The 16,898-nt window shown below is 39.5% G+C and overlaps 1 protein-coding gene across 1 annotated transcript in view; it reads right to left on the bottom strand.

The window, feature by feature from the left end:
* SPTBN5 (spectrin beta, non-erythrocytic 5) overlaps positions 1–16,898 on the bottom strand; it is a 90,227-nt gene that overhangs the window by 54,545 nt on the left and 18,784 nt on the right. Inside the window, exons 16-31 of the mRNA XM_005480004.3 lie at positions 16,603–16,890; positions 15,713–15,959; positions 14,749–14,888; positions 13,655–13,754; positions 12,920–13,090; positions 12,667–12,831; positions 11,696–11,922; positions 10,989–11,175; positions 9,641–9,841; positions 8,486–8,602; positions 7,758–7,921; positions 5,909–6,041; positions 4,908–5,053; positions 3,618–3,732; positions 1,858–1,968; positions 538–717 (exon numbers count right to left, since the gene is read on the bottom strand). Coding sequence (XP_005480061.2) covers positions 538–717; positions 1,858–1,968; positions 3,618–3,732; positions 4,908–5,053; positions 5,909–6,041; positions 7,758–7,921; positions 8,486–8,602; positions 9,641–9,841; positions 10,989–11,175; positions 11,696–11,922; positions 12,667–12,831; positions 12,920–13,090; positions 13,655–13,754; positions 14,749–14,888; positions 15,713–15,959; positions 16,603–16,890 — 2,692 coding nt within the window. The remainder of the gene's footprint in view (positions 1–537; positions 718–1,857; positions 1,969–3,617; positions 3,733–4,907; positions 5,054–5,908; positions 6,042–7,757; positions 7,922–8,485; positions 8,603–9,640; positions 9,842–10,988; positions 11,176–11,695; positions 11,923–12,666; positions 12,832–12,919; positions 13,091–13,654; positions 13,755–14,748; positions 14,889–15,712; positions 15,960–16,602; positions 16,891–16,898) is intronic.

Below are 16,898 nucleotides of genomic sequence, written 5' to 3'. Positions count from 1 at the left end.
TTGGAGACAAAGCAACTGTGCATTGCTGATTTTGATGCTATGCTGATATACCCGTGTCCCTGTCTGAGCAGCTTGAGAGGTTAGTGCAAAAATCAGTGAGTTGTATTTGATATATGCTGTGACATAAGTGAACCAAGGGTTATTGCATGCCCTGAGAGAGTGAAAGAACAAACTTTTATGCATTATAAATGGGACAGTAACATCTCTTTTTGTCACTCTTACTCAGTGGACATTGCAAAGACTTTGAAAAGATTACTGCTACTCCTGCAAAGCAGTGACTGCTTCTGACAGCTGACAATTATTCCTTACACTTCTGCATGGAAGCTTCTATTCCTACAGAAGGTAAAAACATCCTTATCCTATAGAAAAGACCCTTATCCTCTAATGCCTTTCTAAATATCTACGAGCACTAAATGCTTGATTGATAACACAGAGAGCACTTGCAGCCTTTTCCCAGCTTGGAAGTGAACCTCTGATTCGCACCCACTGCAGGCAACCTTCCCTGAGTAGTGAGGGACAAAGGGCAGAAGCGCTTACATGTGCCTGAAACTCATAGAGCTTGTGGGCTTGCTCCAGGAGTCTCCTGCGCTGCTCCACTTTGGACTTCAGGGCCTTCCAGTTGGTCACTACTGCCTGCTGCTTTGCCTTCAGGTCTTCCACCTGCTTCCTGGAGCAATGGGGCAGCACCTGGTCAGCAGCGTGGATCAGCTCCTGCAGCTGTGCACAGGGGGCGAAAGAAGAGGGTAAGAAGGAGAGCATCATGGAGATCCTGCTAATATTAGAGAAGTTCTGATAAGGGCTATCTTTTCTGTTCATGAAAATACAACATTTTCTGACTTAACTCTCCTCGTATTAAACAAAAACTTCTATAATGTCTGTTGTATGGAGTAATAGTGACATCCAGTGTTTGTCAAGGCTCATCACAAGTGATTTTTCAGAGGCAGATTTGTTTTCCCTATTTTTACTACATCATTTATTATATGAACAATGAAAGTAGTATTATAATTACTATTATAATGCAAGCAATAGCAAAAGAATTTTTTCCTCATTGACTATATAGCTTAACTGTGACTACATTCTCTTCATGCATGTCTCATGCTTTTTTACTCTTAAAAGTAATGAGAAGATGATGGTATCAATTCTAATGTTACTGTCCCAAGGCCAAAATATTTGAGGCCACTGATAAGTAATACTGGGATAACTTCAGTAATCTCAGTATAACTCATGCTGTGTTTTACACTGTATATACTATTGTATAGTATTACACATATTATGCAAGAGTGAAAACTCATGCTAGTTTTAATAGTTTGTTGAAGCCAATCAAGTCTCCCATATACAAGGTACAGTTTCTCATAAAATTTTACATATTTGTAAAATTTACATTTATTTACATGACATTTACATATTTGTATTGTGAACGCCATCCTTTTTCTCACAATACAATTTGTGCCAATATTAATTTTCTCTGCACATAAAACTGATTTTGGATTTCTCCTTGTAATCACTTGGAACCCTTTGAAGAAGAAAATAAGCATATCACAAAGCCTGGCATAATCCTACATTTCAAACCATGATCAAAAATATCCCCGTGAATCACTTCAATGGTCATATTGAACTACTGTCAGTAGTTATTACAGTATGCACTTTATTTGATAAGTTTTAATTATCTACCTTATCACTGCCATCAGACCTTGACTATATAAAAAACCCCAGAAAATTAAGGAAAATCACTAGAGATTTCCATGCTTTCTGTGAGAGACAGTAATAATTTGGTTGACAATACCAAGTTATTATTATGCTTTTCTTGGAAAGCTGAACTTTGGCTACACATTGAAGACCACAAACGACTGCCATTACCTGCTGCTCATTCCCAGAGAGCTCGTGCTCCAAGGCCACATGGTTCCGGAGCTGGGTTTGCACACCTCTCATGTCCTTGGCAACATCATCTGGAATACTTTTGGATTTCTCCTGGAAATAAGAAATCAGAGAAAGCTTTGGGCTTTTTTTCCTGTTTCCAAGCAAAACTCACTACAAGCCTACATTAAATAATATTGGGTACTCTAACTGATACTGCACACTTGAGGACATTCTGAGTTACTCAACAATGATAGATAAAACAAAGCCAGAAAAATCTCTCCTAGTGACTCGCTTTTAAATATCTTAATGGCTAAACTATTCAAATGGACTGTTAGAAATGAAGGTTTGTGTCTTTCCTTGATCAGACAATACAAGAAAATTTCTTTTGTGTTGGGAATCAGTCTTGAGTACCTACTGCAGGGACAGTGAATTCTTAAAAGTAGCATTAACAAGCAACAGTTTCAGTCCATTTTTCCTGTGAACCATCTTTAGAAACAATTTTGGTTATACATGCACAAGAAAGATTACTGTAAAGATGAGAGAAATGGAGGGACCACTACATAAATGGAAATGTAAACATTTTTTTAATTCAGCAAAGGTTCTGAATGGATGTAGTTGTTACCCAGACATGCATTGGAAATGTATGCAAAACAAAAAGGCATTTCAGCTAGACAACTGCACTGTCACTAAAATTATTAGAAATTTGTTCCAGGTCAGTTTAGGGAAAATTAGCAGAACATTTCTTACCATTGAAGAACTGCATTTCTGCAACAGAATCACAGGAGCTATTAACAAGATGCAAAGCAAGAAGGACGTAGTGGCTGCCTGGACCAAACTCAGCATGGGGGTAAACCAACAGCTGGTCTGTGAAGTGTTTTTGAACCCTTACTTGTCACTGTCTCAGCATTAACTACTTCATCATTGAAGTTAAATAAGCACCAGGTTCTGAAAAGCCCGCTGGTAAATGGTGAAATATTATGTTTGATTTTCTCTTCATGACAGGGGAAGAAAACAGGAATAACATGGTTGAATAGGACAGCCTCTGCCAGCACAAACAAGTAGAAAATTCATCACATGTAACCAAACAAAGCCCTGTTGCCTTGCAAACAGTGGAACCCCTTGGATCACTGCCTCCTGTAAACATCTGCATTAGGGAAACCACACCTCTCATTACAGCAAGGATGTGGTTTCTCTGTGAAATTCTTCAGGATGTTCAGATAAAAGAGAAGGCTGAAGATTTTTTTTCGGGAGACTTCTCCCCCTAGTTTTCATGCTGGGACAGTTTGAAATTATTGCCAGTACTGGGCACGGGAATGAGAGGAAAAGATTTTTGGCTCAGCTTTTCGCTTCAGATCACATGATTGCCTGACAACTTTCCAGGCTAATGGTCACTGTAATCCAAACAAGTGCCTTTTTCAGAGGAGAGTTCTTCAGCACACAAGAAACTACAACAGTGTACAAAGAACCACCATGGTAAGGCAGTAGTTTCTTAGGCCTGATGACTGCAAACTACATCACTGTATGCACTGCATGGTGAGGCACCTTAGTGCAAACCCTGATCTCTCAGCTTTTTCCACGGATCAGGAACTCCAGCTCCACCTTGTCTCACCAGTGATTCTCATAAGGTAACCAGTCACGTGTCAAAGATTTACCCAGGATTTGAAGTCAGCAGTAAGAATGCTGAGAATCATAAGAATATTCCACCAAAAAAAAGCTGAAATAAAGTTTGCATTACATGAGATTTTCCTATGAATTTTTACCTCAATATGGGCTAGAGCATCTGTCAGATCTTGGTAATACTTGTGAATCACCTCAGCGTCTCTCAGCTGCTCACCTCGTGATCTGGTCATTTCCAACAGTTCCTCCCAAGAGTTCCTTCAAGGTAAAATGGGGAAAAGAACAATGTAAAACACTTAAACTAGGAATAAAGGAGACCAAATGTCTAAAGAAATACTGAAAACAGAACCTGTTCTTGCTTAGTTTTTAATTCCTCCCTTTAAATTCTGTTGGAGTTATTCTCTGAATGGCAGCATGTCTCTTACCCTACTCTGTCCTCCTGTTTGCTTAAAGAAATGGTCCTATTTAAGAGTTCCCCCCTCAATTGCACTTTTCAGGTTTTATATGCAGTACTTGCAGTACCAAGCATATAATCATAGAATATCTTGAGTTGGGAAAGACCCACAAGAATCATTAAAATCCAACTCCTGGCCCTGCACAGAGCACCCCAAGAATCACACCATGCATCTGATAGCCTTGTCCAAACATTTCTTAAATTCAGGGTGATGTGACGGCATCCCTGGGGAGCCTGTTCCAGTGCCCAACCACTCTCTGGGTAAAAAACTTTTTCCTAATATCCAACTTAAGCTTCCCTTGACTCAGATTCAGGCCATTTCCTTGGTCCTATCATTGGTCATCACAGAGAAGAGATCAGGGTCTGTCCCTCCTCTTTCCCTCACAAGAAAGTTGCAGACTGCAGTGAGGTCTCTCCTCAGTCTTCTCCAGACTGAACAGACCAAGTGACCTCAGCCATTCCTCATATGAGGAGCTTCCCCTCAAGGCCCTTCATCATCCTCACGGCCTCCTTTGGACACTCTCTAATAGCTTAATAACTCTCTTATATTGTGGTGACCACAGCTGCCTGCAGACCCACTTCTCATTTGGGCCAGTTTGGACTGATGCCAGAACTAAGAAGTTCAGAGCATCTTAATGTTATTCTGCAGTGCAGTGATGGGATTCAAACACACACAAAAAAAAAGAAGCAATAAAAAGCATCTAAACTCTGAGCCTTTCAGTTGGTGATCCTCTTTCAAAGGGCAAAGGAAGTTCACCTTGTAAAACACCTCCAAAGCAATTTACAAGAAGCCAGAACAGCAAGTATGATGTTTATTTTTAAATGAGGCTGGAAGCAACTCTGTGTGAGCAAACGACATAGTTTGCAATTAGAGAATCAGGAGGACATGCCTTATCGCTTCCTAGTTTCTTGTTACTTCCTCCTCCTTGAGAGCAGGTGGAAAGGACAAAGCATTTTAGACCTAACAGAGGGCTCCTACCTTAGTTGTTTCTGCATCTGCCGAATTTCCCAGGACTCAGAATACCCTTGGCTCAGCAAGTTGTCTGCCAGCTGCTGGAAAGCCACAACTCTTTTCCCAGCTGCTTCCAACTGATGTCGGAATGCATCGTATTTGGCACAAAGTTGCTTTAGAAGAGAAAACAAGAATAAAGAGAAAACCCCTTTTGAGTGCTCTCTTTTTCCAAACATACCTGCTCATCAGAGCACAGCCATAAAACATGTAATAAGCTGATAATACTTAGAGATAGACAAACTTCAGAGAATGACTGGATTCTACTTTCAAAGACCATGAGAAGCTTCAAACTCTTAGCGAAACATGAGGTTTGTGATGCAGATAGGAGGCATAAACATGATTACTGGGGATAGAAATAAGCATTCTGTGTGCAATGAATTTCAATTATAAAATTATGCGGTTTTACTTAATGAATGCAAATGCGTATTCAGTGCCATAAATGGATAATGTAGTCTGATTTTCAGGTTTAAAACACAAGCTATTTTGAAATAAATAATAAATACTATAAAAATGAAGATGAACAGGTGAATTGTAGTGATTTCTAACAGGCTGACATTGCAGTGATTTGTAACAGGCTGACATTAGATTGGTTTCTATGCCATGTGAGAGGTCTGTATATCAGCAATCACAATTAAAAAGATTAAAAAAAAAAAAGGAAAAAATCCTAAATGGATACCATACTGAAATATCTACTTATTAAAAATAGAAAAGATTTGCTCTCTGAAGGTAGACATTTTAGCATGCAGTTGTTTCAGACAGCTCAGACCTCATGGTAACAGGATGCAATGCTGCCTGTTCTTCAGTCCTTCCCATCCACTTCACTCTTTTCTTCACCCAACCATCTTCCAGGTATTTATACTTACTTCTTACTTTATCTTTTAAGTTTTCAATGACAATCTTAGTATCTGTTTAGAGTCTCACTACATATAGTTTATTTGATTTTTTAATCTGCTACTCAAAAAACTCACCAAAACATGTTCATAATCATTTCCATAGTCTTTGGAGCTGGCTGTCTGTTTCTGCTGAGTGATCCAGTCTTCCAGATCTTCATATTCTTGTAGAAACTCATGCAAGAGAAGAGTTTCATCGAGCTTCTTCCCTCTGTTGGGGGAAGGAGACAAGATAATATAATTAATAATAAAAGAGAAGGGCTATCAGTAACTTTCTTCCAATGAATCCCTAAAACCTCTCACCATCAAAATTCATTCTCTGTAATGAAAGGGCTGATTATTTCTCAGATTTGGAAATGATGATTGTAGGATGACAGCTGTCAGACAGGTCATGCTTGTCTCATGAGCTGAACTTCCCAGAAGGGTACTGTGCCTATCTGAACTCTTTTTCTGCTCTGTTTTTGATTTTGCCTGGGGTTTGTTGTTGTTTTTGCTGTTTTTTTTTTTTATTTCCATGAGAAAGAATCACCTTTATTTTTTTCCAGATCTGTCCTGATCTGTCTTTCTAAAGATAATTTAATTACTTGTGAAAATGAGAAGGAAATATGTGAAAATGAGCATCAGGAAAGCAGATGCTAGGAAAGCCTTTGGATGCAATTCTCATATTGCCTGTTCAGCAGAATTGCTCCAATCTGTTACATATTTCCAATGGTCTAGATTACTTTATAATTCAGCCAGACACGTTACAGGGCGTCCACAGCAAAAAAAAAAAAAAATATCAATTTTCCATCTGTCAGCCTGCCATTGTGCAAATATTGCAGAAAAGAAGAATCTGGCTTCCCAGTTTGAGTCACAAATGTTCATCACAAGAGATGTTACTTTTTAAGAGTCCAGCCTAAGGAGAATGCAGATGAGAGGTGCAAACCAGAGCACCAATAAGGTGCCACAAGACACAGGTTAACATTTAGAAAAATGAAAACATTTCTGTGTTCAACACACAGAAGTGTTTTGATATTTCTAGATTTTTTTTTCCTGAAATTTTCAGTCACAGGTTTTTCTATAGATGCTTTTACTCCTTCAACTGTAAACAAGATTAAAAATAAAAGGTAAAATACCAGCATTTTCTTTAGGTTTAATTATTCTAGTATTCAGATTAATTTATTTGTTATTCTGCTTGCAGAATCCTCTTCCTTTTCTGAGTGAAATTTTTGCGGGGGAAAAATCAAAGTTGTTGAGACATTTTTTTCTTTCTGAAAAAAAACTGTAAGTGTTAAAATCCTTTGTACAAGCCAACTGTTCCTGTTGCAAATAGGAAAGTGAAATTCTGTTGAAGGAAAGTGAAATTAAAAGTAAAGATCATTCAAGAATAAAAACCTTCGTATACTAGCACAGTCACTGGGTACATAAATAAGTGAATTCATTATTGTGTCTCTTACAATATGTGAAAATCAAGCAATTTTAAAGTAACATTAAGGGAATATTCTAAAAATATTTTTTCCAGTTGATAGCAGATTCTAAATACCACAAATGCAAGCCAGAATCTGGCACCTGAAGTCACTTTACAAGAGGATGAATACAGATAAAGAGGAAATTGGTAGATATCAAATCCTTAATGTGCAGCAAAACTCCTTGAATAAATTGTAGAAGTCATGTTTAGTAAAGTGAAAAGCTCATAAGTGCACAGAATTATAATGTAGAAACAAGCAATTTCCTAAATATAATTGAAAAAAGAGGAGAGAATATAATTTGATTATAAAATTAAGAAGTAAAATAAAATTAATAACAAGAACAATATTATAATGATAATGAATTACTTATTTATAACATAATGAATATAAATTCCAGTGAAGTAACTGGAGATATCCTTTATGGATCTCAGTGGGCTTTGAATCTAATCTAGGATCCAAGGGGGAGTTCTGGTTTATACCTTGCTGCTGCTAGCTCCTGCAGCTCCTGGAGTCTAGAATGAACTTGTTCCTTTGGTGCATCAACCTCAATACACTGGATGGAGCCCACAAGAGGAAGAGTTTGGGCACTTTCACTCAGTTCTTTCAACAAATCTTGGTAAATGGCAATCTCATGCTCCAGTGCCTGACAAAGAAAAATGAATTGAGAGCCAGTTGTCCGAGATAGCCACTGCTGGTGAACAGCCTAGGGTGCAGTGACTGAAAAAGAAATATTTTTGGGAAGGATGGGACATTTCCAAGACCTGAATAATTTTAGAGTATTTTCTAGCAACATTAAAAAAAATTGTACAGAAATCCAAACCAATTAAATGAATAAAGACAATTAGAATTCCCTGATGGAATATTAGGTAAAGTATTTCTGGATTAATACTTTATCTGTATCTTTGATTTTAGGAAAAAATTACAAGGCTTCTGGACACATCTGTTGAAACTGAAAAGCAGATAGTCAGATTTGGCCTCAGAGGAATATGAGAATATTCACCATCTGCCTTTTCCCCCAAACTACATTTTACCAACCAAGTCAGTAAACTGCACTGATCTCTTCTATCAATCTATCCACATGTAGACATATATCAATGCAAAATGTTGTAGATGGCTGGGCACTCAACTACCAATAAGACAAACAATTTTATGACTGCAGAGGGACCAAAATATCAGGCTAGCCCACAGAATTTAGGCAGAGAAATACCTTATGTTTCTTGATGAGTTTCAGTGTTCCATCTTCATCTTTACCATAGTCCTTGCTTGTCACGAGTGGATATTTTTCTGCTATCCAAGCCTCCAGGTCTGATGTATTCATTAAAAACTATCAGTTAAAGAGAAAACAAATAAGCTTCCACTTTCAAAACATTAATGACATTTTTTTCGTACCTAATAAATTCTAAATAGATGGTGCACTGTAAGGCTTACCGTAATGTTTTATTTAATATTTAATTCACTGTTCTCTGTGAAATCATAAAATAATGAAGAGATCACAGATGGAAGACTTCAGTCCAGGATAACTAAGTGTATAATATTAGTGGGACATCTCTCCTTCCTCTGCCTGAGAAGTTAAAATCACTGTAAGAATCAGGCTTCATAAAGTCTACGGTCCTGACAAGTGTGTTCATATATAGAGGAAATAAAGGCCAGATGATCAAATGGAACATACTTTAACTGGGGCTGTGAACTCCATGCAAATGCTGTTTATTTCTACAAAACTGCATGTACCACCTGAGTAACTGAACTCCTAAATGACCCACTGATGACAGAAAATTTGGATTATCGATATAAATATTTGCATGCCATTTTTAGTTTTATTTTTTTAAACAGGATAAGCATGAAGGTCCAGAAGCCTACTGAAAAGAATAAAGTCAAACTCCCTAACTTGTTCTGAGAGTATCTGAGAGTATTTGAGAGTATCTGTTCCTCAGTATCATTTTATTGCCTGGAAAATTGTTGCATGGAACAGGTAAAGAATGGATAGCACAAGAAATCCTCTTTTCTGATTTCCATGTCATAATTCTCCAGTATGAAGGGCCAGTTCAGGATTCATTACATCAATAAGTTGAAGTCTGAGACTGTGTAAAGACACAGAGAAAGGAGCTACTACTGGGAGAAATGTGTGTTCTGTGCACAGCTGTATGGGATGGGTATAGAACCCAAGGGAACCTGTAGGGCAGCAGGGGGAGAGTGGGGGCTGCATTCAGCTCGGCAGTCCACACCTCTATTCCCATGAGTCTGGCCTCAAGCAGCTGGAGAGAATATCAGCCCCAGCAAAGCTGGTTTTTTATTCACTTTAACATTTTGGTCCTCTTGTTCATCTGAAGAAGCTACTGTGCAAGCTCTTTGCTTTAATTTGTACCTCCTGGAAGCCAACTGAGTGCTGCAGCTGCTTCATCCTTTCCTCAGAGGATGTCTCCAAGCCGTGCCAGGCAGTCAGAAGCTCCTGACATTTCTCACTTATTTTCTGAGCTGATGGGTGCTGGTCTACAATCATTGCCTTTCCTTTATCCAGGACCCGCTGGACTTGCTGTTTGTGGGCATTCACTTCTGCCTGCAGTTCCTGGGAATGAGGGAAAAGAAAAAATAAGAATAAAGGGTATGTGAGGACAAGTAAATTCTATGTGCTCCTAATCCTAAGCAAAGCTGGCAGCTGATGGCAGTGGGCAGAGTACAGCAAGTGGACACCAGGACTGTCTTATTCCTGCAGCCTTGGTCAGTGGTGCCAGAGCATTATGCCACACATAATGCTCTGCTCTCGGTACTGCCCTCGCGGGAGGAGGGAAGGGTGTGTAAGGAAGCAGCACACATCCCCTAACTTCCCTACACCAAAGCCCTCTCTTTACCATGCTCCTACCCCTTGCCCTGTCCAGCAGCCAGGGAGATTTGGGAGAAGGAGCAGATCACAGGCTGAGACAAAAAGCTGGTGGAATCAGAAAAAAATGTTGAGCTGGTGATGCAAAAATAAAATATCCAAGATGATGAAGGGGCTGGAGGATGATGCAAAGAGAGACATTGTCATCAGTACCATGAAAACTATTGGACTACTGCTCCATAAATCCTCCCCACCAGTCTCATAAAGGTTCTCATGAAATTTGCAATTAAGGTGCTACAGAATCCAGCATTGCTTGTGGTGCAGGACAGCTGAGGTACCACTCTGGCTGTAAGGAACTGCTACAAAGAATCAAACTCCCCAGAAATTAATGTTAACCTCTCCTTATAAATACAGTGGCTGTAGATTGTCCAGACCATTTTAAAATCTGTAGAGATTTAAGATAATTGCTAAATGCCTGTTATATGCACTCCTAGAAAATCCAGTGTACACAAACTTCAATATACAATTTATAATGAAGACATAAGCAGAAAACTACAATAGTTTTATTTTGTTTACTCTTTTCCATGTAGTGTCAAATGCACTAGGTTTTTTTATCCTTTTTTTAATGGGAAGAGCTATACAATTTCTCACATTAATAATTCTCCATAATACGACCAATTTTGCAGTTCTCACAGGAATGTTGTGTTTGTTCTGAAAATCATCACCACTCCGCTGATTTGTGTCGATCCACTGAACCTTTTTATCCGGACCAGAGATGGAATCAGTGAATGTACTCATTGGAAGCTTTGACTGTGCAGGGGTGGGTGCAGGTTTGTAGGCTGAGGTGAAGTGTAATGGGTAACCACACTATAAAAGACTTGAATAAAGGAGGTACCTTGTGCTTTTGCAACAGGTTTTGAGCCGCATCCAAGGACTTCCCGCAGTTGGTGGAATGGGCAATAGGCAGGCGCTCATTGATCCAGGTCAGTTCCATGTCATGATAATGGTAGAACTCATAAAGATCCACAGCAGCTTCCAGCAACTTATGCCTCTCATAAAGAGGCGCTTGCAAAGACTCAAACCTAGGGGTCATCCATTAAATACATGTTAAAACAAAGCTTGATCCTCATTCTGCCAAGGGAATTAGATGACAACACCATCATGGAGATTTTGAAGCACTGGAAACTTCTTTGCAATTAAATTTCAATGTTTAGTAGTTGCTGCACATACAAGGATTCCTTGGCAACAAGACCTATATGATAACGCTAAATGTAAGCAGAGAAAAAATGATTTACACTTTTAAAGTCCTAGGTTTCTCCTGTGATGTATTGAATGCTGGATCACTGTACCTCTTACAAAGCAGTGAATGAAATGGGGATAAGAAAGGGACTAGAGGAGGAGTGCAGCTGGCAAGGAGAAATGTTCAGTCTTAAAGGTTGAGGTGGGTCAATAGGCAGCTGTGTATGTACCGATCAGGTCCAGCTGGAAGGAAAAATCTTTCCCGAGTACGGGTAAAACTTAATCAACCAAGAGAATTTTTTGAAGGTGGAATAAAAAATGCTATTTGTCACAAGAACAAAAAAAACCAGAGGGACACCGTACCTTTTCAGATATTTCTGTGTTTCATCCAGAATCCTCTGGGAGTCAAAGTGATTGGTGGCCATTTTCCTTGCATGAGATACAATGGCATTCATTTTCTCTGCCAGCTCACGTGTCTCATTTTCCAGCTGTCTGTGCTGCTTGAGTAGATCACGGCTCGAGCGCAAATCATGGCCTGTCTCAGATTCCTGAAGAACTTTCTCAATTTTTTCTATCTTCTTTTTGGCATCCTGCCAGGAAAAGATTACAGCACACTCATACTGTCTTTTCAACACTTTCTGTCACTCACCCCCTCCTATGACAGCTTCCTGGACACAATTTTTAAATCCAATTGTCCTTTCTTGGTAATATGATGTCTGGATGTCTCTAAGAGACATCTTCTGGGAATATTTTGTTTTGTGAACTATTTTGGAGTACTCTTCTCTCTGAAACACTAAAACACATCATTGAAAACTGTCTCTTTGAAATATCTTCCAGCAACACAATATAAAAGTGTTACACAATCTTGAAAGACTTCAGATTGTAGCTATAACTCAACAGCAGTTCCATTCATAATGGTCTCACAACAGCTTCACAGCATATTTGTCCTTGTTATAAAATTTGACTGGATGACCATGTGCTTAATACAGTGTCATGCCTGCAGCCCCAGACTGCCTCCAGACAAGCAGTTATGTGTGCATAGCACTGACCCCTACAGAGTTTGGGTTGTTTTCCCAGTACAGGATGGTCACACAGATGCAATGTTGAGCCCAAGTTCAACAGCCTGATGCTTTGCTGGCTGTTATCATGCTCATTAATTTGAAGTTAGCTTGGATAGTATAATATTGGGGTTTCTTTCCAGGAACTGTAGACGAAATGGAGACCTTAAAAACCACTTCTGTCTGGATGGTATTCTATTTTATGTGGTGTCTACACAATAGAGGAACCAGGCTTCTAGGCTAATTCCTCCCCTCTGTTCCTCATGACTTCCTGACCTGCAGCAGTTCCATAAGCTGTTCCTGCTGTCCAGCTTGTCTCAGTTTGTCACCTCGCTCTATCATCTTGCCATACAATTCCCTCCACTTCCTCTGAAGCTCTGACATCTTCTCCTGGACAGAAACTGCAGCGTAATGGTTGTCTTGAATCAATTGATTTCCTTTCTGGAGAAACACAGAGCATCACTTTATTAGCAGTCAGCATCTATGACTTTCGGTACAAGATGGAAAACAGCTCCAAAGCTGCCTTCACCTTAATCAGTGTTGTAAAGTGCTCCTCATTAGCCAACATTTCCTTCTCAGCAGCCTCATGCCACTTCAGCTTGCGTAGAACATTTGTTGGATCTCGATAGGATTCATCTGATGCAATCTTGTACTTCTCTTCCATCCATAACAAAAGCTCAGCAGCATCACGATTAAACTCCTTACAGAAAACAAATAGGATTAAATTGATTTAACTAATGAAGAAGTATGATCTTGAACTATAGATGAGGTTTTAAGCCATCATAATATCTCTTGGTCTCTTTTTTACCACATTTACTAATCTGTTGCCTGTAATTGTCAGTGAAGTTTTGCACTGTTGATAGAATATTTTAACCAGAAGAGGACCAGTCCTCCAGTATAACTCCATATCTCAGCATAGAAAGTAAGCTTGGTGCCAAACTTTGATTAACTGCACTAAGTTATTACGGCCCAGAACAATAGTGAGTAATGAACAGAATAAATTTAACCAGTAGACAAAGCATTCTATTGATACTTTTCATTCAGAATCTCGTCTTTTTTAAAAAATTTTTTCCATGGTTATAGCTTTGTAAGTTTTATTGCCAGTGCATCATCTGCTCCCCGGAAAACAAAGCTCTGTCCCACAGCCAAAGAGAAAGTGAGCTGTAGTAGGAATGTTCAGCACTGTGAGTTTTTGTCTCATATTAAGACAAAGGGTAAAACTCCAAATTCACAGATGCCTGACCAAATCTGCAGTATCAGTTACCTGTAGTTGTAGGGAATCCAACAACCTCTGTTTTCGCTTGGCATTGCTTTGTATCAGTTGCTCCCACCTTCTCCGGAGAGTGACCATTCTCTCTTCAATACTGCCATGAAAAACAGAAAGTCCAATGCTGTACCAAAACTGCTTCCCCTTGCTGGTGCTGCAGTCATGACTGTGATATAAACGTAATCTAGTTTCTACAACTTTGCTGACAGGAAAAAGGGATATAAGGCCCTGTCCCATCACCATGTTGGGCTCACCTGGAGAGCAGATATTGCTTGCTAGCTGGTCAGGATTTTCCTCTTGTATGGCTGTGTCACATTAGTGCACTGCAGCCATACATTGGAACACTGAGACCTCCCTGTGCTCTGGATATTCCTTAGTTAGGTAATTGTTATATTACTTATAATTAACTAATAACTTCCACTTGGGTGTAAGTGCAATGAGGCTTTGGAATGATTTTCTAATGGTAGTAGTGCTGGCAAGAAATCAGATCTTAAGGGCAGTTTTATAAATTTGTGGAGGGAGTGTCCAAGACATTATCACTTATGATCACAAGAACACAGTCTTCTGATCCAAGAGGTCCATTCTAACCCTCCATTTCTAATTCTTGTTTGCAAAGGAGTCCCCTTACTAGATCCTAGTGGCTCTAGGACAGAGAAAGGAATTACAGGTTAACAGTTCAGCTTGGACAAAAACATGAAGGAGATGCTCCTGAAGAATTTTGCTTCAGTAACTTTTTGAAAGCAAACCGTATTTCTATAATTTGTCAGTATATGTGATACTGACAAATTAAGGAGTTCCTTTTCTGTAGGCATTTAATGAGTTTACTCTAAGGAAGTTTTATCCCTATGTGTAATTTATGATACAAAACAAATTATTCTAGTGTTGTGCCTAATGCCACATTTAACCTAAAGCTCATTTGTCCTAAGAGCACAGGAAATCTATTTTTTGAAAATAATTCTTTTTGGCTCCCTTATCCATCAAATTGTGGATTGGAGGTCAACTAATTTCTCCTCAGAGAAAATTTTTCATTTCACATGGATCACTGGATCATTTATTAAAGCTAAATAAAAAAGCAATGGGTTTGGACTCACACATGAGATGCAAAGTGCCTGCTCTCGAGTAGGTTCACCCCATTTTCATTGAGTGCTTCCACTCGTCTCTTCAGTGCCATCAGCAGTTGTTCAAATTCCTGATGCTGCTTCAGGAGGCTTCGAACAGCATCTACATGGTCCTGCATTTGAAAAAGAAAATTTGATCAGGACTTTTCTTGCTCTTATTGTTTCTGTATCAGTGGAAAAAAAAAAAAAAAGTTGGACCTTACTTTCCTCCTTCTCTCTCAGGCAGGAAATAGGGTATACATTTTGCATGAGCCCAAGGATGTTCAGGGCTACAAACAAGGGGCACGTTTGCATCATATCTAGTTTCTCTGTTCTGTGTTTCCATTATGGTTCCATTTTCACCTTTTAAGAAAATCTGCATTCTAAATTTATGTTCCCACTCTGGCCCATGTAGGGATATGCATTACAAAAGACTAACTTGCAAAACTTTATTCCACTCAGTTGATCCCAAAGTATCAATGTTTTGGGTTCAGCTGAGAACATAAATGGGAGTGAGAGACCACAACCTCCTTCTTCACTGATTCTGTGAATATTGTCTGCATTTGTTTTTTGCTTCATATGCTTTAATATTCTTACATTAATGAAATAAAAAGCTTTTTATTAAAAAAAAAAGATTGCATTTTTACTTGAAAAGAAATTACTATGTTTAAGTGGAAACCTTATTTTTTAATGGATGAGTCAATTTTATATAAACCATATGACATGTACAAACAGCAACAAATCACAACCCTAGCTGTTTTAAAATTTTTTTTGAGGGACAATGAGCTTTGTTCTCATTAAGGTGAGTAAGAACACAAGAATGTTAATAAGATCCTGAAAGTCTAGTTCCCAAGCATGGAAATGCCGTGATCAGAAGAATAAAGAAGCCATTCTAATAAAGAAGGTTGTTGCTACTCCCTGGATGGGGAGAAGAAGCAGGAGGAAATGCTGTCCATACCCCCAGGTCATCCCCCCGGAGAAAGGCCTCGTGGCCAGAGAGGGCTGCATTGATACGGTCTCCCTCCCTATTGAACTTCTGCAATTCCAGGCCATCCTGCAGCTTTTTCCATCGCTTTTCCCACATTTCCTCCAGCTCTTTGTTCTCCTTGGCAAGCCTCTCCATGGTCTGGTGGACATCTCGGCTCCTGTTGTTACTGGGTTGTTGGTCGACTACTTTGCGCCCAAGCTCTTCAAGCTGCAGAAATCTTCCCAGAGTCAAAAAGAAAAATGAGACCTCACTGCATGAGGGAATATGAATTCTCTTTCATCACAGCTCTTTGGTCTCTTGACAGCACCCATACACCAAGTTTCCCTCCCTCCCTATTACCTTTTCCCTGCAGGTTATGCACTACAAAGCGCAGTTGTTCTATTGCTCAGAGATACAAGCTGGAGGCAGTAGGTGAGATTTCTGCATTGGGACTGAAAGCCCACATAAGCAGGCTTTCATATTTAAAGGGAAAGGAGGGCCAACAGTACCTGGAAATTCATAACAGTGCAGAAGAAGAACTGAAAATGATGGCAAATGGAAGCATAAGGCCTGAGAAGGAATGGGGTACTGGAAAGAAGTACAGATGGCACTTTCTGAGAGTGTCAGGAGAGATTGTGGAATTCTACTACTGCAAACACACAGCTCCTCCTTCCCCCTCCCCCAGCCTTCAGGATAAGTATGCAAAAGCTGACAAGATTTTATGTTTTGCAGTCTCCTTTTGTCATGAACATTCAAGTGAATGTGAATAAAATTTCAGTATCACCTTCATGCACAATTTATGTACATGATTTACACGTTTCATTTTCACAGTACTGTTGTCATATCACCCCACTCTGCCCACCCTGCCAGAATCTCTCTACCTCTCATTCTGAGAGCCAATTTCTATCAGCAGGTCTTGATGTTCCTTCAGCAATTGCTCTGCAGATCCCACGTCCAGACCCATTTCTTCACTGCTCAGTTTCTCCCGAATGCCCTCTGCCCACAGCAGGAGCCTGCGGCTGTCTTGCAGGAAGGACTGCTGGTTTTGGGCCCACTGCAGAATGTCTCGCTTCTTTTGGATCTCCAGCTTGAGCTTTGCCAGAAGCCTCTCCATGTTTTCTACCTGCTCAGTGATGGCTCTGCTCTCTGCAGGGTTGGTGTCCTTGATCCTTCAATA

This window comes from Zonotrichia albicollis, chromosome 6, assembly GCF_047830755.1.
Source record: "Zonotrichia albicollis isolate bZonAlb1 chromosome 6, bZonAlb1.hap1, whole genome shotgun sequence".
NCBI lineage: Eukaryota > Metazoa > Chordata > Aves > Passeriformes > Passerellidae > Zonotrichia > Zonotrichia albicollis.
The sequence above is the reverse complement of the archived record's forward strand: the minus strand, read 5'-3'. Positions and strand labels throughout refer to the sequence as shown.